The sequence below is a fragment of the Micromys minutus genome (genome assembly GCF_963924665.1).
Source record: "Micromys minutus genome assembly, chromosome: 11".
Classification (NCBI taxonomy): Eukaryota; Metazoa; Chordata; class Mammalia; order Rodentia; family Muridae; genus Micromys; species Micromys minutus.
This window is the reverse complement of record NC_137980.1, coordinates 15,187,976-15,209,718: the sequence shown is the minus strand read 5'-3', so window position 1 is coordinate 15,209,718 and position 21,743 is coordinate 15,187,976. Positions and strand designations below refer to the sequence as shown.

The following is a 21,743-nucleotide window of genomic DNA, read 5'->3' as shown; positions in this document are numbered from 1 at the left end:
GTCTGAGAAAACAAAATCACATGAGTAATGAGTTAGCTTTAGCTTTAAAAATCAAATTTAGAGCTGGCTCAGCAGTTAAGAGCACTGGCTGTTCTTCCAGAGGACCTGGATTCAGTTCCCAGCACCCACGGCAGCTCACATCCATCTGTAGCTCCAGTTCCAGGGGATCCAGTGCCCTTTTGGCCTCCACAGGCACAGTCATGCATGTGGTGCACAAACATGCAGACAAAACATCCATACACATAAAAATAAAGATTTAAAACAAAGAATTCTGGTGTCTCAATTATGAATACTTTATGCATATTAATTTATCTTACAATTCTCTCAAAAATGGAAGTTTTTAGAGCCAACAAGATAGCTCAGCAAGTACAGCCACTTGTTTTCAAACCTCACAACCTAAGCTGGGCGCAGCACTGCACTGGGCGCAGCACTGCATACCCATAATCCCAGCGCAAGGGAAGCAGACACAGGTGGATCTCTGGGAGATCAAGGCCAGCCTGGTTTCAGGACACCCACAGCTACATGATGAGGCCTCGACTCGTTCACTCACACACACATACACCACACACACACACACACCACACACATGTACACACAGTGGAAATTTACATGTCCACTGTGGCATATACATGTAATAAATACAGAAATGTAATTAAAACATTTAAGTCTTGAGAAAAAGATTTGAGTAAACTGATTTGAAAACATTAAAGAAAGTAGCAATTGATAATTCTAAATATAATCATGTGATTTGACAGCACTAATTATGAATAAAGCTCAAGCAATATTATAATATGCTCAGATGAGCTGCAAAGTAGAGGAATTAAGAGGGAACGAGAACAGCTATAATTTATAAGTGAAGAGTATAAAGGCCCAATTTAATCTCAAAGTATTTGCTATTCAGTATTAGCCACTTCAATGTTAGTCATATATGTTTTTAATCAGTCTTTGAATAATCTGTGAAGTGAAGACAATTGATTAAGAATTGAAATTAATATTAATCAATTTAGAGGCGACAGGTCCTGAGATCAAATGTAGAAATTCCACTCGTGACTGCTGAGTATTCTAAGCACTACAGCAAGCTTAAGGACCGACTATGTCCAGCCACAGAAATAGACTGAACGTCATTCCCTGTCATGTCCAGCTCGCAGCACAGCTCAGTTTGCCCTCTACAGCTTCCCTCGGAAATGAAAGGTTCCCTTGTTCTCTTTCCATCCAATGGAACATCCAAACATCTTAAGTAGAAGCACACAAAACACGATCCCTTTAGTTGTTAAAGCAGCACTATACCCTTTAGACAAATGTCCTGTTCCAAGAAAGGCCTCTGAGGACTTTTACTAGTTGGGCAACGTAACTGCACTCACAGAATGCAGATGGCTGTGACCTATTTTTAGATGGGGAAAATATGTTCATAGGTAAGAATAGGTAGCCTACAGAACAGGGCCACTTGTGTGACTGAAGTAGCAGCCAGTCTTCCTGGCCTTTGCCTCTCTCCAAGCTTGTCTTCTACCACCACTTTGCTGGTTAATTTCCTCATCTTTTACGGCACACAAGGGCCACCAATTTCATGGTGTACATGAAAATAAAAGTACGCTATAGGACAAAAATCTCAAACTCCTTTGTTAAGAGACTCAAAATAGAGAGATTTTAAAAAATTACACATATATCCATGGCCAATGGGACCAGATATGTTTAATTTTCTCTACATTTAAATCCTACACTACTTAATCTAAATAAAGCCACACCAAAATTGTCTTATTGACATGTGTTTCATAAGTTATACTTAAGATACCAAGTATGCAATTAAGATATATGTCTTATTAGACTGTTAGCATTTACAATATTAAAATAGGATATTTTAATCAACAAGAGAAGCATCATTAACTCATTCCTACACAGAAAGTGGATAAAAGAAATGTATGTATTTTGAAAAAGTGATTTAATAATTAGTTGTTGGGCATCTCCTATTAGTAGACACTAGGAATAAAATATTCACTATGAATAAAATGGTTAATGCACTGTGCTGTCTAGAAAGAAGATGCTGGCAATGAAGAAAGAGAAGCTGTTTCTGATGGACAAAGTGGTAAGCTTGTACACTGACATCTCCCAGCCATCCCCACAACCCACAGGAACACACAACAGGAATAAATCTGTGTAAATGTCAGGGCTTCCGCTCTACAGCAGACAGAGAACACAAGCATGGACTGAGAGAAGGGCTGTGCAGGGAAGACTGACTGCCCAACCCTAAGACAAGAGCTGGGCAGGACAGAACAAATCTGCATTTGAGGGACAGCTCCATGTGAAACTTGAAAGGGAGACTCTGTAAAGCAACACCTCTTCAGAAAAGAATAAAAGGCAAGGAATCTTTAGGAACAAAGAGGGGCAAAAGAAACAAGACAAAAAAATTCCAGCTCTTGTTATATAAAGAAAAATTAAAACGCTGAAACACACACAACCTATCTCCTACTGCTCCTCAAAAGAGGATGTTTTGAACTATGAACCTATAAGTCACCTTAAAGTGCCATTCTGTCCACAAAAATGCCAAGATACAACACTCATTTATAAAAAGCAATCAACAGAAAATACTAAAAACTCAGTAAAACAAAAAAAATTTTGAAACCAACTATGAAGCAGAAAAATTGTTAACACAATATTCCATGCCAAAGTATTCAAAAAGGAACTTGAATCGGGCACCCAAAACTAGGGACACAAGGTTGGAGAGATGGCTCAAGGGGGTAGGACTTTTGGCTGCTCTTGCAGAGGACCTGGGCTTAGTTCCCAGCACCCACATGGCAGCTGACAGCAGTATGTAACTCCAGGTCCAGAGGATTCAGTGCAGTCTTCTGGCCTTCAAGGGTATTACATACATGACACAAATGCAGAACATGAAGGAAAACACCCCTAAGCAAAAAATAAAAACAAATAAATCTAAAACAACAACAACAAAAAATCAGGATGATGCAGAAATACACTAAAAAATTAGAGCTAATTAAATTGGTGAAAACATAAGAAAATTAAACAAATAAAAAGTGAAATTCCCCAGCAAAATTGGATTATAAAATCCTTACTAAAATAAAAAAAAAACAAATTTTACTAACACTTACAAATTCAGTTATATTCCCTAATTATATGCAAAAATTTCAAGAGAATAAAAGAATAAGGTAGAAAAAAATCAGAAAATAGAAGACAAGAATATTCAACTACATATAATTAGATGTGTCGCAGAAGAAAAGTAACACATAAGAAGAAATATTTAAATTACATGTGCCACGTTTTACTCACTCTTTTGGCACTGGGGATGTCTAGAGAAACGGAAATGAGGCTCTGCCACTGAGCTCAGGCACAGGACCTGAAGATGGAGGTCTTGGATATACACTATTACTGTTGATATTACTGCTACTCACACAGGGCCTCATTATGTAGCCCTAGATGGCCCATACTTTGTGACACAGACAAAGCTAACCTTGAACTCACGGAAATATGCTGGTCTCAGACTAAGGGTATATACCACACCCAGCTGGATAAGGAAATCAAAATGGCCTTTAAGACAAAAAGAGAAAAAAGTTCTCATTGCATTCAAGCAAACCAAGCCCAAAACTTATTAAGGCAAAAGAACCAGAACTGGAAAGTCTTCTCAGAAATGACATGTAAAGGCTGGAGCAGGGAAGAGCAATTAAAAGCACTGGCTGCTCTTCTAAAGGACATGGGTTGGATTCCAGCACACACGGCAGCTCATAACCATCTCTAACTCTACTCCGTCTACGGACTCTCAGGGCACCAGGTACACACATGTGGTGCACAGACATACATGTAGGCAAAACACCAATACACTTAGGATAAAGTTTAAAAATGAATACTGGGCTGGAGAGATGGCTCAGCGGTTAAGAGCTCTGACTGTTCTCCCAGAGGTTCCGAGTTCAATTCCCAGAAACCACATGGTGGCTCACAACCATCTGTAATGGGATCCAATGCCCTCTTCTGGTGTGTCTGAAGACAGCTACAGTGTACATATAATAAATAAATAAATGAATAAATGAATAAATAAATCTTTAAAAAAAGTAGGCTGTGAGAGAACTGTGACTAGCGGTGAGCGCCATGATCTGCATTTGCCTGTCCAGAACTGAGGTGGCCAGCACTTCACGGCCCATGTGCTGAGAGCTAGGTGTGAGGGGATCTAGGAAGAAAGACTGGAGTCAAGAGCAGAGTTCCATCCCCGGTGCCCACATCAGGTTCAATGGTGTGAGCATGGAGTTTGAATCCCCAGAGCCCAGGGTAAACAGATGCAGGGTAGGAGAGGCAGACAGTTTTTAACTGCAGCCTTGAAAGGTCTGAGACGGGATTATCAGAGTGAGCTGGTTTGTGAGCCTAGCCAGACATGTGCTGTGAGACCCTGCCTCAATGACTAAGTTGGAAAGCAATGCAGAACAGATTCCTGACACCAACCACAGGCCTCTATATGTGCGTGCATAACACAGTAAAAACATGCACATACACAGACCACAAACACATACAAAAGAGAAATGGGGGAAAATAGCTAATTTTAGGGCCATAGATGAGAAACTGTGAGGTGAACCTAGAATATCCACTTGTTCTGCAATGGAAAGTCCTTCAAAGAATGGCATGCCCATGTCAGAGGACGGGGTCCAGACCAAAGGATTTCTCCTTGGCCAAGGCTGAATCGTCAAGAAATACAGACAAAACCACCAGAAAGAATACCTGATCCTGGAATGGATGAGTCCTGGGTGGAAAAACAATTTGTAAATTTTGTTATATAGAAGATTAGGATAATTATAAGCATTTGACTAAGGTATATGGATACATAATTTTGATGGTTATGTAAGAGAAGATTTTCAGCTTTAGAAAAGAAGCAACAGAGTATTTATAGGGAAAAGCACATGTGTTCCTTACTGCCAAGCAGTTGAGAAGAGACCATAACACACAGACACATCCAGAGTGACAGAGAAGGCAGGATGGGTGGGGAGGGGGAAAGAGAGAAAGAGGGAGAAAGGAGAGGCAGAGAGAGGGGTACTACAAATATGAAATACAGGGCAGAAATACTACTGTTGGGAAAAGTAAGGGAAAGACATATATCTGACTTATTCTTACACTTTTCCTCTATCACTTCAAATAGAAGCGTTAGAATACACTGGAGTAAACCAGACCATTTCAACAGTGCTAAGACCAGGATGGACATGAAACGCAGTGACAGAACAGGAAGCACACTTGGGAAAGGGGCACCTAGGGCTCTGAGCAGTGTGACTGAATCATAGGAAAATCCAGGCACTCGAAGACCTGGCAGCTTGAGGTTGTTTTGTTTTTTTGTCCTGGAACTTACCCTGTAGACCAGGCTGGCCTACTCAGAGACGTCTGCCTCTGCCTGCCTTTGCCTCTCAAATGCCTGAGTTGAAGGCATGTGCAGTCGCTGTGTGGAGACAGCCCATGTGCTCTTAAGGTGAAAACTCAACTGACGCCCCAAAGACGTGTGGAGATGACAGACAGACAGAGCAGGTGAGACAGCTCAGCATATGTTAGCTACACAAACCTGACAGCCTTCCATCCCCAGAACCCATAGAAAGACAAAAGGGAAACAAACAGCACAAAACTGTCCTCTGAGCTTCACATACACACCAGAGAAAACACACAGTTTTAAGATCTAGAATGATGATGGGCATCAACATGGAAAACTGTTCAGCTTCACTCATGATGAAGAAAACGTAACTGAAGAAGTGGGGGGTGGACGAGGGCTGGGAATGCCGCTCTCGGTGGCTGTGCTTACCCAGCCTCACCAGGCCAAAAGCCCCAGGTTTAATCCAAGCACCATAAAACAAGTGGAAATGAATAAAAGTGAGCCACGCTCTTTATCTCTTATGAGGGAAGGTGGATGCTTAGTGGACACCCTGCTTTCCAGATGGGCATTTCTTACAACTGAGCACGTAAAACACTAGTACCAAGCAATGAATCCATCTCAAAAACAATCATCACAGAGTGAGCACTGGACATCATTATTATGTCCAACACTGGAACAACATAGATTTCAATCCCAATAGGAATGATGCGAAAAGGCCACACTAAAACCAGTCTTTAAGCAAACACTGGATAAGGTAATGTCACATGCTTTGTGGTAGGACTTTTAAAAAAATAAAAGATAAACTCTGCTAGTTACATTTTTATAAGTATATAATAATACATTAGTATTTAGAAACATCCAAATATTAAAACTTGGAAATTAAAACTTAAATTATGACATCCAAAATAGGTTGGACAAGTTACTTTTCTTCCAGCCCCAGGCCCCTCTGCACTGTTTTCTGATATGCTGATAGCACAGGATTAGTACAAAGCAAGTAAATGCTTCTGACTCTTCTCATGAACCGGTCCTCCTCCTGGTCCTGGGCTTCCAGGCTCCTCTTCATGTGCCTCACTGGATGCACATGCTGATGCACATGCTGATGCACATGCACATGCTGATGCACATGCTGATGCACATGCTGATGCACATGCTGATGCACATGCTGATACACATGCTGATGCACATGCTGATGCACATGCTGATGCACATGCACATGCTGATGCACATGCTGATGCACATGCTGATGCACATGCTGATGCACATGCTGATACACATGCTGATGCACATGCACATGCTGATGCACATGCTGATGCACATGCTGATGCACATGCACATGCTGATGCACATGCTGATACACATGCTGATGCACATGCTGATGCACATGCTGATGCACATGCTGATGCACATGCTGATGCACATGCTGATGCACATGCTGATGCACATGCTGAAGCACATGCACATGCTGATGCACATGCTGATGCACATGCTGATGCACATGCACATGCTGATGCACATGCTGATACACATGCTGATGCACATGCTGATACACATGCTGATGCACATGCTGATGCACATGCTGATGCACATGCTGATGCACATGCTGATGCACATGCACATGCTGATACACATGCTGATGCACATGCACATGCTGATGCACATGCACATGCTGATACACATGCTGATGCACATACTGATACACATGCTGATACACCTGCTGATACACCTGCTGATGCACATGCTGATGCACATGCTGATGCACATGCTGATGCACATGCTGATGCACATGCTTGCTTCTATCTAAACTGTTTCTAACCCTTCCTGAGGCAACTAGCTGAAGCTGGCAAAGGCAGCTTAGTAATGAAGTTTGAAAATTTTTTCTAAATCTGACTCCCACCAACATGGGATACATGTCTATTGGGGATGGTTTTGTGCACTGTATATTCAAATTCTGATCAATATACCAGGAGATCTGGGCGTAGTCTAGATTTTGATACTGTCATTATTACAAAGCATCTCCTGACTCAGTATTTTGTAAAACATTGTTCTCCGTTATCTTCGGATTGGTCAATAAAGAGCTGATCAGCCTATTAGCTGGGCAGGATAAGGCAGGACGTCTGTGCCCAGAGGAAGAGAGGGGCTCAGGTGAGGGGGAGATTTGCCATGAGGTATTAGCAAGTTTCCAGGGAGTTGCCATGAGAACACTGATGGAGCAGGAGCCGCCAGGACAAGACTAAGATGGCGAGACTGACACATGGCTGGGAAGTAGCCAGGCCAGCTAATGGCGTTGGAATAGGCCGAAACCTGCCAGGCTTAGTGCCTGGGGTGTTTAATAAAAATACCAGGTCTCTGCCTTATTTATTGTGGAGATAAAAAGGGCAGGAGAAAAGCTCCTGAATTATCTTTTACATACATCAATTAGAACCAGGAAGTATGCTACCCATGCAGAAAAGACTGGACAAAATTGATTGAGACCAAAGGAAGAAAAAAGACACTAATTTTTGTTTTGCTATATCAAGGCACAAAGAACGCCAAATTTCAGAGAGTAGCTCAGCACACAAACACCAGCAAGCCCCTAAACTAAAATCCATTGGAGACATTTCCCTTAAATTCAGGGTACCTTTTAATGATAAAAGCAGAAGTTTCCAAAGTACTTCAGTAAGAAAAATTATAAATGTCCACTAATGATTACAAACTACCTAAATGAAGTAATCAAAGGATGTCTAGAAGAATGAACATTAGGCATGAATCAGAGGTACCAGAACAAAAAAGAAAATGTATAAAAATGAAGGCTCAAAAGTCATTATGTTGTGAAGGAATTGAGCAACACTTTCCTGTATAAAAACCAATCAATGTCTGACTTCGCTTACCTGTAGTTTCTGAGTCAAAGAGTCCCTCTGTTCTTGCAGTTCTCTGGCATTATCGATTTCTTGTTTTAATCTTTCTATTTCCTGGAAAAGGTAAGGTAATATCTTTAATAACAATTAACTCACAATAAGAAGGAAGAACTAATTTTTCCCTGAAATTATATTTTAGTTCTTAGGAAATAGTAATTAAAAATAAACAAACAGACACCCTTTATTGACGTTCAGAGGGGTGTATGTCCTTGTAAGTGTATTACCTGAAGCAGAATGGGGTTTCTGTTTCCTTCTTAGGAGTGAGGCAGCTCTCACACTGTAGATTCTATGCCGTGAACTCACCATGTAGCAAATGTTGGCCTCAAACTCAAGATCCTCCTGCCTCAGCCCCAAGTTCTGGGACTAAGGCACAATATCATATGCCCATCTCGGAATAACTTTTTATCAACTAGTGTAATCTGATGGCTTTAGAATATCAATAAACAGCTTTAAGTTTTAGATAAAATAATTTCTCTTGGTATTTAAAATAGCTCTTTTTGACTATAGAAACCAAAGAAAGTAATAATTTGCAAGAATTCATTTAATCTCTAATGGTTTCTTGTTGATAATATAATTCTTATAAAAAGGCAGCACCATAGCTCAATACAATTAATAAAACAGTAGAAACAAGGACTGAAAAAACATGAATAAACTTCATAATATTCAATAAAAGTTTGTCTTAAAAAAAGAAGCCCAAAATCTGACTTTGTTCCAGAGCCCTCGATGCTATATTCAACGCTGTGCAGACCCTGGAGGCCTGAGTGGCGGGGCTTACCTCCTCCTTTACTTTCAGTGTCTCTTCCAGCTCCTGCACTGTTTGATTCAGCTCTGTCTTGTGGCTGTGCACAGCATTTGCTTGACTGCTAACACATTCCAGCTCAGTGACCTGCAAGTAAATGAGAGAACAGGTTAAACTAAGTGGTAATTTCAGAGGTTTCCTGCTGAGGTCATGGTAAACCCTTGAGATGTTAATGAATTCGAAATTACTATATGAAAGACTAAAAGATTCTTGGCATAAAAAAAAAAGTTTAAAGATAAATATTTAAGGCAATGGCAAAACCCAAAAGCTTACTAGACAGACTGCTTCAGAGACAGGCTACAGAAAACACGTGATAATTCACTATAAAAAAATCCTTTAAAATCTTCCTTAAAATGTATACAAGTGTAGATACCCAGGGGGTGGTCACGCACACCTTTAACCCCAGAACTCAGGAGGCAGAGGCAGGTGGATGTCTGTGAGTTCCAGGACAACCTCATCTACAGAGTGGGGTCCAGGACAGCAAAGGCTATACAGAAAAACCGTCTCAAAAGAACAAAGTCTACAGCATTTAGACAATATAGACATGTCGGTTGGCTCGCCCCAGTTGTAGTCTTCAGAACTTGCATTTAGATGTGTTTTCAAATAAATTTATAAAATACAAGAGAATCTAAAAGGAAAGGTATGCTTCAAGATACCTTAAAAACTAGGATATTAGAATGACTTCATGTCAACTGTGCCTCTTTTGGAAAAGACAACAATTTTTCAGTCACAAAGACTTTACCAAGATCCTATAAGTGATACAATTTTTTTAATGAACACTTGACACCCTTTTAATATAATAGGAAAAGATCAGCATCCTTAAAAGTTTTCCACCATTTAATACAAGAGGAAATCATGAAAGTATTTGCAGACAACCTATCACAGGCTTTAGACACCATGCTCTCAGAGTCTTCTTGACTACAATAGAGCAAACTTGCCTTGAACTTTCCAAATAGCAAATCACTCTGTACAATCTGTAAGTGTGTGTTTCACCACCAACCTTCCTTCTGCTTAGGTATTAATGTCTTACACAGACCTCTACTGCTTAGGTCTGAACAAATGCAACCTCCTGCAGTGGATTCAATTATAACTGTCATCTCTCTCCTTAGAGTCTAGATATGCTAACAAATCAATCTTCCATTTGTATGACATTCAATGCCTTTTGCTTTTTATAATACTAAATATTTATTTCTTTTTCTTTTCATTGAATCCTCATTGTACACGAGGAGCAAGTACTGCACCACTGGGCTGCATTACCAGACCACAATGGTAATCTACATCCTAAGGCCTTTCAAGCACTGGCTGCAACCTATCTAAATATTTATTTTGGCCAAGATGCACACTTCCGACAGTAGGCAACTCTCTTTGTCCTAAGAATAAATCAGGATCATGTCTATCTTCTTGAGCTGACTAGAATGTCCTCTAAAGACCATTGTGATCTTAGGCAGTCAATTTTCAACTCAGCACCTATCCTTCTGCGGGAACCCTCAAAGTTCTTTTCTCCCTTGTTCACAAAATGGAACATCTTAAAAAAAAAAATACTGGGAATGGATTGTCAAGATACCTCAGCATATACAAGCAGCTGCCACACACACCTGATAATCTGAGTTCAGTCCCCAAAACCTCAACATGGGAGCCACAACACACTCACCCGTAACCCCACACAGACATTCTACACACATGTACTCACACACTTTAAAAATGCTGTTATTTAATAGATAGCAGTTGTCTTCGATTAAAAACTTCTTAAAGGGAATTTCAATACAAGTAACAACCTTTCCCACAGATTAAATAAAAATAAACCTGTGAACAAAATCAACAAACACAACAACAGCAAACCACAGAAACAAACAACTGCATTAAAGCAGTCACACTGTCAATGGTTTACACGCCTGTCTAAAGGCACGCAGTGAGGCCGTGGTTTACACGCCTGTCTAAAGGCATGCAGTGAGGCTGTGCTCCATAGGCCGGGCTGAAACTCACAGCCGTGTTTTCCTAAGGGGTTCCCACATTTCAGAAGAGCTAAAAATTGTGGGAATTAAAAAGGCAAAGAGTCTTCCCACAAATCTTTAGTGGACTCCACAGCTGAGCACACAGAGTCAAAGTGGGGTGAGGATTACGGCGATGGTGGTGGTGGAAGCAGAGAAAGACCGACACTGGAAGGACTGAGCTGTGGTGGCCATCTGTATTTCTAACTTAGTACAACTGTCAGGTAAGTATCTCAGTTACTTTCAAGAAACCGTAGAGGACTTACAGCATCCTATGGGATAGACTGAAGGGCTGAGCTGAAAGAGAGACATCCCGAAGGGCACGCAGCTAATGTGGAACTACAATGAGCTCATTTGCTTTCCAAAGCGGCGTGGTCTTCCCTCATTAAACTGTGAAGAATACTGTCTGAAACTTAGCTCAGCGATTTTCTGATAACCGAAGACTATCCCCAGAGGATGCTGATGTCCATGTGCTGCACTTACGTGCCCAGCTCCCCTCAGCAGAGGTCGCCCATCCCTGGCAGAGCCGTCCTTACCCGCTTGTGCAGCCGCTCGGCTTCCTCCTGGTAGGCGGCAAGCTGCTGTTTCCACTGCTTCACGTTGGCAGTGGACTCCAGCAGGGCTGCGGTCAGTTTGGCGTTGTTCCCTTTGAGAGTGGCCAGCTCAGCCTCCCAGTGTTTGCTGATGGCTGAGCTGGAATGAAAGGAGGAGGATTCGATGATGTTTTCGAAGACAACCCCAAACATTAAAACAACGAAATACCTCTGGCAGAATGATGGGACAGATCGATGTGATACAGATATATGTTAATATATACTGTACCCAAAGCCAAAAACAATACCTCGCAACATATGATATTGTTAAGGGAATCCAAGTCCAGTACAGTTTCATTCCTCAGTGGGACAAAGGAGGACGCTGACAGGACAGTTAGGTTGGAACAGATAGTGTTTTTTTTTTTTTTTTTTTTTTTTAAATTACTGATTTGTATCTGTGCATTAAGAATTTTAAAATGTTCCAATAAAATGTTTATTATAATAATTATAATCAAATGATTTCATAAGAAGCCAGATCAAGAAACTGGTTCTAATAACTCCTATTACAAAGACAATAATATTCATTGGGAATTCTTGATAATTACTTTGCTAACTTTCCAATCTTGTTTGAAAGAAAACTATGGTTTCTCTTTTTCGGTACTGAGCTTTATTCCAATTAGTCAGTCCTAACTGTGTCCCTTAAAGCAGTGGTGCCTCCCACAGCTTCCTGTACTGGACGGTTGTTAATGTCAGTTTGCACCACGAGATGTGTGTTGTCGATATTTTACAGTGGTTTTATTGTATAATTAATGAAAGGTGGTTTCCATCATCAGAATTTCTAAAGCTTAGTGCCTGTTTTCACACACCCTCACACCACACCCTCACAGGACACACTTTCAATGACAGTCTTTAAAAAAAAAAAAAAAAGCAAACAAGCTCAAAGTGTTAATCAAATAAACAAAACCACAAACAACATAATCCCAAATTTAACGACAGTCTTCAACATAACTGATCGAAATACTTTAAAAATATAAATAAAAGATGGAGGCCAGAACGGAGAAGAGCGGGCACTGCAGACTCCTTGGGTAGTTTTCAAACAGAACACTGAAGTTGCAGGTGTAATTTAGCAGTAAGGCACTTGCCTGGCATGGGAGAGGCCCTGGGTTCGATCCCCGACACTGCCAAAGAGAGAACACAGAAAAGAAAGGAGCGTTAATGAAGAGCAGACATGGTTGGTAATATTGCAGGTATGCTGATTCCCCAAGTGTGATGGTCACACCACACCCATGCAAGACAGTAACTCAGGGACACGTGGTAAGGGCGTGTAGGGACACCCCAGCCTTTATAACTTCTCAGTAAAATCTAAAGTTGCTTTACCAGTTATACTCCACGGTGAAGCAATAAGTGAAATTATCAGTTTAAACTATGTTCCTCAAAAAAGAAACTTTTCAAATCTTCCTTTGTAGAATGACATTTCAGATTTAGATGTTCTGAGAAAAAAACATAGAACTATCCACCATCTCTAAATGGATTAGTTTTTATTAAAACCACCTACCAGTTTTCCCCTAGAAGTGTTTCATTTAAATGGGCTCTTCAATTTGATAACTGAAATCTTATTGAACTAATTTAAAAATTTGCTATAAGCAAATATCAAACCTATTTAAAATGAAATGACTTTAAGGACTTATTTCTAAAATCTACTTGTCAAGAAACAATACCATTCTAAAGATGAACCACACCATCTTTATAGAGAAAGAATAAGGGTACTTTAATATGCTCTTTTCCTCAGTTTTATTTATATTCTATCGGTAGAAAAATCCATCAAGAGTTTGGGATGTCTATTTATTTCTATTATTATGCCTGTGATACTGGACTCATCTCTTAACTATATTGATCCTCCAGGCTTTTCATGTTAACTAAAAACGTTAGCCAAGCATTACTTACACATTAGCTACTAGATGCATGTGGCTATTTAAATTGCTTAACATTGATAAAGTAGAAAAGTCACTTTTCAGCTCATTCGGCACATTTCCCACAGCTGCACATGACTCGTAGTTAGTGAGGACACAGCATTTAGCTGTAACAGAGGGCTCTACTGGGCTGTCATTCTGCAGGGTTTCTGCATTTGAACTGGGTTTTCAGGGTCTTTAGTTACGCATTCACTGATAACCCCACAACCTAAATTTCTATATCAAAGTCCTAACTCTTAGATCATCACGGTATCTGCATTTAGAGATAGGTTTTTAGGGAAGTGGGTTTAAATGAGATCCTTAGGGTGAACCTAACTCATATGACCACTGTACTTACTAGAGACAATATGACCATCTAAGTATATGTACAAAGTAGCCCAACAATATTTCCCAGTTTACCCAAGGATTTTCTAGGGTTTTAGTTAGGGGTTCTGTTGCTTCAATGAAACACCACGACCAAAAGCAAGTTGGGGAAGAAAGGATTAATTTGGCTTCACTCTCACATTGGAGTTCATCACTGAAAGAAGTTAGAATAAGAACTCAAGCAGGGCTAATGTGGAGGCAGGAGCTGATACAGAGGCCATGTTAACTGGCTTGCTCCCAATGGCTTGCTCAGCCTGCTTTCTTACAGAACTCCAGACCAGCAGCCTAGTGGTGACCCCACCCACAATGGGCTGGGCCCTTCCCCACAGATCACAGGAAGATGTCTGATACAGATGACCAGATGGCCATGAGAATGAATGGAAATCTGCAACTAATAGGGGTCGGGAGGTAGAGAGCATCTCCAGGACATGGCAGATAACTGGGATAAGGGAGGTGCCCAAGAATCAATGAGGGTGACCTTAGCTGTGACACAGCATTGGGATATAGACCCTGAAGAGGTCACCTCCTGTTTCCAGGCAGGAGTCCCAGTGGAGAGATAGACACCAACCCATCCACAAACTTTCAACCCAAAATTTATACCATCTACAAGAAATGCAGGCACCCCCATGGAGCAGAGACTGAGAAAACAGCCAACCAATAACCGGCCTAACTTGAGATCCATCCCATGGGCAAGCACCAATCCCTGACACTATTAATAATACTTTGTTATGCTTGCAGACAGGAGTCTAGCATGGCTGTCCTCTAAGAGGCTCCATCCAGCAGGTAACTCAGACAGATGCAGACACCCACAGCCAAATAGGGGACGGAGCTTCGAGACTCTCATAGAAGAATAGGGGGGATGGAATAGGAACTCTACAGAAGACCAACAGAGTCAACAAACTTGAACCCCTAGGGATCGCAGAGACTAAGTCACCAACCAAAGAGCATACATGGGCTGAACCTAGGCCTCCCCACACATATGTAGCAGCTTGGTTTTCATGTGGGTCTTGAACAACTAGAGCAGGAGTTGTCCCTGAAGCAATTGCCTGTTTTCTGGGATATGTTCTTATAGTTGGGCTGTCTTGTCTGGATGTCAGGAAAGTGTGCACCTAACCCTGCAAAGACTTGATCTGCTAGGATTGGGGATACTCAAGGGAGGCCTTACTCATGCAGAGAAGATAGGGGATTGGGGGGTAGGCTGGTGTGGGGAAGGACTGTGGAGGGGGTGATTGGGAGAGGGGCAGTGAGCAGGATGTAAAGTGAACATGTTTAAAAAAAGGTGCCTGACAGTTGGATCTTATTGGAGGCATTTTCTTAATTGGGGATTCTCCTTTCAGATGACTCTAGCTTGTGTCAAGTTGATAGAAAATTAGCCAGGACATCCAGTATCTTCAAGTTTGATGTTTATTTAGATTCAAGGAGGCTCAAGTTTAAGGTATAACCTCAAATGTCGAGTATGCCATTGTTAAATCCAGGTAAATATATAGTAATTATATGATTATATGTTTATGAGCAAGAAAGCTAATAAAAAGTACTTCTAGCTGGGTGGTGTTGGCACACACCTTTTATCCTAGCACTTGGCAGATGGATCTCTGAGTTCAAGTCCAATCTGGTCTACAGAGCGAGTCCCAGGACAGCCATGGATAAACAGACAGAAAAACCCCATCGAAAAAAACCAAAACAAAAACCAAAAGAACATCTCTAAGACTAGGGAGGCACATACTTGGGCGGAGGTGTTACATTTCCTGTAAGCTCATCTTCTTTCAGAAGCAGCATATGTAAAAGACTAGAAAGAAAGCAGGGGACAAAGGAGGCTTGGGTGGATGGAGACACCTTCACTATGTGAAGGCTATAAAGCCTTTGGCTTAGTCTCCTGGAAAAAACAATCTCAAACTGTTACCTCTATGTCTTTGGACATAGGGGATGACCTATGAAGGTTGGGAAACAAGAGACAAATCTCTATACCTTAGAAGAACAGAAAACAGTTCAGGATTAGGGTCTCCAGGCTCTAAGAGGGGTAAGGAACTCCAACAGAAGCCCTTCCAATAAACAAGAGTGAATTCACCACTTCCTGGAAGGAAGCTGTGCCCTTACCCTCAAGCTGACAGCAACCTTCCATTGAGGAAGGGATAAAGTATAAGGCAACTCAAAAGCTACAGAGGTATCAGGAACTGTGGGAAAAATCTTTCCAGCAGGTCAGCAGTACAAGCTAATGATAAAGGTGGGCGAAAGTATAAAAAAAAAAAAAAAACCAAAATCTAGTTTAAACCTGAGTGAAATGATGTAACTCCTAAACCAACACAAGTGTCATGCCCAAGCAGAGGATAAAATAGAGTAGCTGGCCTTCCATATTTATGGATCCCATATCTGTGGACTCATTCAACTACTGGCTGGAAAGATTAGGAAAAAAATTACTTTGTACTGAACATAAACAGATTTCTCATTATTTTTTTAAATAATAAAGTGTTAACTATTTATATAGTATGTATGAGTCTACTTCATCTAAAATTAGGTGTTCAGAAGGGTAGATACGCAGACACCCTTCGGCCTGACATAAGAGACTTGAGGACCTACAAAGTTCAGTATTGACAAAGGGTCTTGGAACCAATTCCCTGTGGATAAAGGAACAACTATAAATCACTATTACTTCTTAGGCAATATTTACATTCAACAGGTTGCAATCTGTACCAAAGAGCAATGAGTGAAGCCACCGTCAAAAGGGGAAGCATACACAGGCTCTTACTCAGAGGTGCTGGGCCTGGAAGCAAGGAAGGCAAATGGCCACCCGAGTCTTACTAGAGAAGGAGATACCAAGCTCTGTCAAATTGTGGACTTCAGCAGAGAAATGGAAACTACAAGCAAGAATCAAGAGACAGTATTAAAAATAATAGAGATAAGAATGTTTTTGACAGGTTCAGGGAAATTGATATAGCTGCATAATATTATTAGAAATCAAAGTGGAACACTAGGAGAAAAAGGAGAGCACAAAACATAGATATTAATACCAACTACCTAGAAAAATACGCTGCTGGACTAGTAAAACAGGGTTAAAGAAGTAAATATTTTAAGACATTAAGGCTCATTACAGTGTTAGTCACAGTGGTCCAAAGGTAGAGGGCAGCCCAATGTCCTTCAATGGCTGTTTGGACCAACAAAATGAATGTGGGTACATGTAATGGAAGGAAATTTTGAAATGAACTGTAACACAGATGCACCTCAAGGAAATTATGTTACACACAAAAGGCGAGCCCCCAAAAGACAAATGTCATATGTCTCCACTCATATTTGAGCTATAGTTATGACAGGGAGCATAAAAGTGCTGGAAGGGAGGGAAGAGGGGCATGATGCTACTTTTTGATGAGTACTGTATATAAGATGTGCAAAATGAAATTACAGAAAAGGGGCTGACCACAGTGAGCACAGAGAACCTTATAGAACAGAGAACCTTTTAACCTTGTGTTATAGATTTACAAATATGCAAACTGTTAAAATGTATGGGAATTTGTCAGATAAGTTAGGGAATGCCACTGGATGCAGACTGTTTAGTAAAGTCACCTTACTACCAAAAACACATTAAGAAGTTTTCAATGAGCTTTTGTATGTTCTTCTGTGACTGCTTGGCAGAACTGCCTCAGAACTGTTCTCTGATGTCTGTTCGTGGCATGGGAAGAGTCTGGGTGGGCAGAGAGCAGACCAGCTGTGCTGCAGGATAAGAAAAGAAGGTGCATGGCTGGTGCATGGCTGCTAGAGATTGCGATAAGAAATGGGTGGGGAAGAAGTAACGCAGCAGAGATACAGAAGAAAAGTAACACGGTCGAGGCATAAGGAGCAAGTGTGCTGGGGTCGTAGGAAACCCAAGCAGGGCCAACGACACAGGATAGGAAAAGTTGGAGGTACCCAGTCTGTTAATATACTTGTTTATTTCCGTGAGTACACCTTGAGTCCCTGACGGATTAAGAGCTGATACAGTCAAGCAGAGAGATTTTCATACTGTCTTTTTATCTTCAGAGCCCCCAAACCACAGCTGATTACACTACTACAGTAAGAAAATAATCTGAAGAAAATTCTCCTATCAGATTCTTTTACATACAGAGCAGTACACACAGCCACAGAACACTAGACCTAAGACTCATCTAGCTTGGTTTAAGCAGCATAGGGGAGTAGTTCAATATTACATTTTTATGTTTTTATATCTTCTTAATTTTTATTGTCTTATGTGCATGACATGTGCGTGTATGTGCATCACATATATGAAGTGCCCAAGGAAGCCAGAAGAGGTGCTGATCTCCTGGAACTGGAACTACAGTGAGCTGCCCTATGGGTGCTAGGAATCAGGCCAAGGTCCTCTGAAGGACCATCAGGGCTCTTAATCGTGGAAGCATCTCTCCAGCCCCAGGTGACCACACTCTCTGACACCGATTACAAGATAAATGAATGCATAATTTAAAAATCGTTTGCCAACTACCAAAATGTCATCACAGGGTAAATCTGAGTCGTTCAGAGGATACTCCTATTTCCTCTACTTTGAGCTGTTCCTTGAAACATCATATTTCTAAAGCACAGTGAAATACAATGTGTGTGTGTGTGTGTGTGTGTGTGTGTGTGTGTGTGTGTGTGTGTGTGTGTGCTTATTGATCTTTTCTCCTCCCCTGTGGCTATACACATTCTTTTGGCTACCAAGTATGCAAATGCCTTTATTAGAATGACTTACACAATTTCAACGTCCATAAATTCCAAAGGTTGCCACACTAAAGAAAGTTCTATGAGCGCTATTTCACATGTGTTTAATTCTTATACGAGAATATGTTTTAATATCCTTCCCAAGTTGGGGAAAAGGGATGTTCCTTTATCTTAAACTCTTAAGATACTCAGGAAGAAGGCAGATATGTCTAACGATTCAGAGACACTGAAACAGTGACCTCATGTTTGAATGCTGGGATACAGCAAAATAATTGTTTACTTTTGTGGACGCTTTTGGTTGTTCAGTAAAGTTTCCCTTCAGAAAGAACCAGCTAGTTTTCTCTTGGCTTCAAATCCACAAGGAAGTCAGAACACTTCAACAAAACTACCACCAGAGTTTCTAATTCAGTTTCCCTTTACTTAAAGTCAAAAGCTTAGAAGGAACGTATTAAGCTTCATGAAAGTATTAAGTTAATATGAAATCAAGAAGAAAAGTACTTCAAAATATGAGAGCAGGATGCACACACTGAACCTCTGAATAAGCCAGTGCCATCTGCACAGCCCAGGACAGCTGTCTTCCTCCCAGGCCTTCAAGGCTCTGGATCTGTCACTGGAACCTCTAAAATGATCACTTTACAGCCTGTACTCTACCATGGAGCACTAAAAAAAAAATATTTTTGGATAATCTTCTTCAAAATCCTTAAGAGCAGGGTATGGGCAGAATCCTCTTCCTTTTTAAAATAGGCTTCCCTGTATCAAGAATGAAGCTAGTCTTTAAGTGAAAACACACACAGCACTGGCTGATCTTAAGTCGGCTTTCTCCGTTCTTCACTTCCCACCCAAATGGGGAGAATCAGTGACACTGATCTAAACACCTTGTGTTTTTTCTGTGTTTTTGCATTAACTTTTGACCCCAACCTAGTTCAACTTAAAACGATCAACAAAAAGATGCGGTTAACAGTTTAAGATCTGAGTTTTAGTTTAGTTTTACCTTTTCTTTACCTTTTCTTCTTTTAGACAAAGGTCTTTCTACACAACCCAGGCTGTTCTGAAATTCACTCTGAGGACCAGCTAGACTCTTACAGAGATCTGCTGCCTTGCCTCCAGAGTGCTAGGATTAAAGGCCTGTACGACAGCACCCAGCAAATTTTTGTTTCTTTAAAAAAAAAAAAGTTTCTCTAAAGAAGGGAAATGCCCCTTTAATGAAAGAAGAACATTCTTCTTTATAAACAATACATCTGTCAGAAGGAAGTACATGAGTAAGAACTCTGGAGTTTGACAGGCAAATGGCCAAGTGTATGAGGGGATTTCTGACTATGGATAAACTGTAATTTCCTCAAAACCCACTGCCTTTAATTCCTATGTATAAACCCATAACTTCAACACTCAAAGCCTATTGTTATTATTATGTATAAACTGTAACCTCCTCAAGCCTCCTGTCATTACTGTGCATAAACCTACAAGTTCAATACTCAAAGCCTACTGTTGATAATCAGCCCCAGCTGGCCTTAAGCCTGTGTTCCTCTGCCCCAATCCCAGTATTCAGAAGGCTGAATAAGAAAGATTTCCACAAGTCTAAGGCTGGCCTGGGCTATAGGGTGAGTTCCAGGCCAGCTGTAGTTACAGAATAAGCTGCCTACAAACAAACAAATGAATCAGAAGCGTGGGACTTGGACATGATGAAGTCATAAGAACTCCTTAAACCCAGGAGTACCCCAGGTATGTAGAAAAGCAATCTGCTTGTATGGGTTGGAGATATTGCTCAGTGTTGGGCTTGAGGACTTGAACCTGGTTCTGGGTACAGTTGTGCATGCCTGTAATCCCTCAACTGGGGAGGCGGATGGGGGTGTGCTCCCTGTCCAGATAGTCTAGCTGCCCGACTTTCTGGCTCAGTGAAAACCCTATTAAAAATGTGCTGGAAAACAAAACAAGAAGACAGATAATGTTTGGTCTCTATGTGCACACATGTGCATGTAACCCCCCCAATACCACAGGTACAGTTTTAACAAAAGTGGTCTGTATTAAGATCTCTGTGTAAAAGAACTATCATAGTTACAGTTTATAATATTTTTTCTTGGTGAAATGCAGTATAGTTTTATAATTAACAACCTCTTAGCAATCGGCTAAAATATAAAATGGACCTGGCTTTAAGAAAGTTATCAAGTTAGTGAAGTTACTTCCAAATGTACAAGGCCTGTACACCAGCCTATAAATACTTCTGAACTGTGAAGAACGTGCACATTAAGCAAGAACTGACTGTTGAAACAGGCGGTCAAAGCACAGGCTAGGGAGATGGATGGCTCCAGCATGAGTTAGTCGTGGGCCTTGGGTCATCCACTTAGCCTCACTAAGTTTCATCTATAACACAAGGATTAGTAACTATCTTCACAGCCTGCATGACATATGCAATCAAATATTAGGGCCTCCCCCATAGGAATAAGCAATAAAGAGCCTTAAAAGCATCTCAGTGAACCAAGAAAAAGCTAGAGATTTAATGTTAAATATTTTAAAGGGGCTCTTTCTGGTCAATGATGTAACTCAAGTCAAATCATTATCAGGTACTCACTGAATTATTTAAGCTTACTTCTTGGTGCTGTGGACATGGTATTTATGACAAGCCTAAACCTTTGGTGTCGATCTCGATGTATCCCACTAGTTAATGGAAGAGTGAAAACTGAGTAAACAGGTTACTGTGGGAATGCCGCTGCTGGAGGCTGGCGTCTGACGGTAAGGGGGAGACACGGTGAGACCTGTATTTTACCGTTTGGCTCAGAACATTCAGCACGACTGAGCAGCTTCCCATTAGATTTTAGAGAGAGGGAAGAAATCTAGTTCTCTCTCCCTTTTTACTCACAAAGATGGAGTCACAATGGCTCTCAGAAATGTCCTGGATCCTACAGCTGAGCTCTGTGTAGTGTAAATGTTTCCACATAGATGAGTATATCTTACTTAGATGTGTACACATCTGTGTACTTCTTGCCTGGTCTCCTGTGGCTGCTGTTTTTTGCCCTAATGTAGTCACAGTGAGGAAAAAACATACAGCTGAAGAAACACAAGAATCCATAATTTTACGGCCACTTCCAGTATTGCTGGCTCCTAGAATCTGGGTTAAAACCCACAGAGATTCCTACTGAAAACTTCTAACATCTAAGAAACCAGGTGTAAACACTAA

At 40.9% G+C, this 21,743-nt stretch overlaps 1 protein-coding gene across 2 annotated transcripts in view; it reads right to left on the bottom strand.

Annotated features, from left to right (window-relative positions):
- The window catches only part of HOMER1 (homer scaffold protein 1), a 102,211-nt gene that overhangs the window by 10,600 nt on the left and 69,868 nt on the right, over positions 1-21,743 (bottom strand). For both annotated transcript variants that reach the window (XM_080925735.1, XM_080925734.1), the window contains exons 6-9: positions 12,701-12,736; positions 11,562-11,718; positions 9,014-9,124; positions 8,212-8,292 (exon numbers count right to left, since the gene is read on the bottom strand). In XM_080925735.1, coding sequence (XP_080781861.1) covers positions 8,212-8,292; positions 9,014-9,124; positions 11,562-11,718; positions 12,701-12,736 — 385 coding nt within the window. The remainder of the gene's footprint in view (positions 1-8,211; positions 8,293-9,013; positions 9,125-11,561; positions 11,719-12,700; positions 12,737-21,743) is intronic.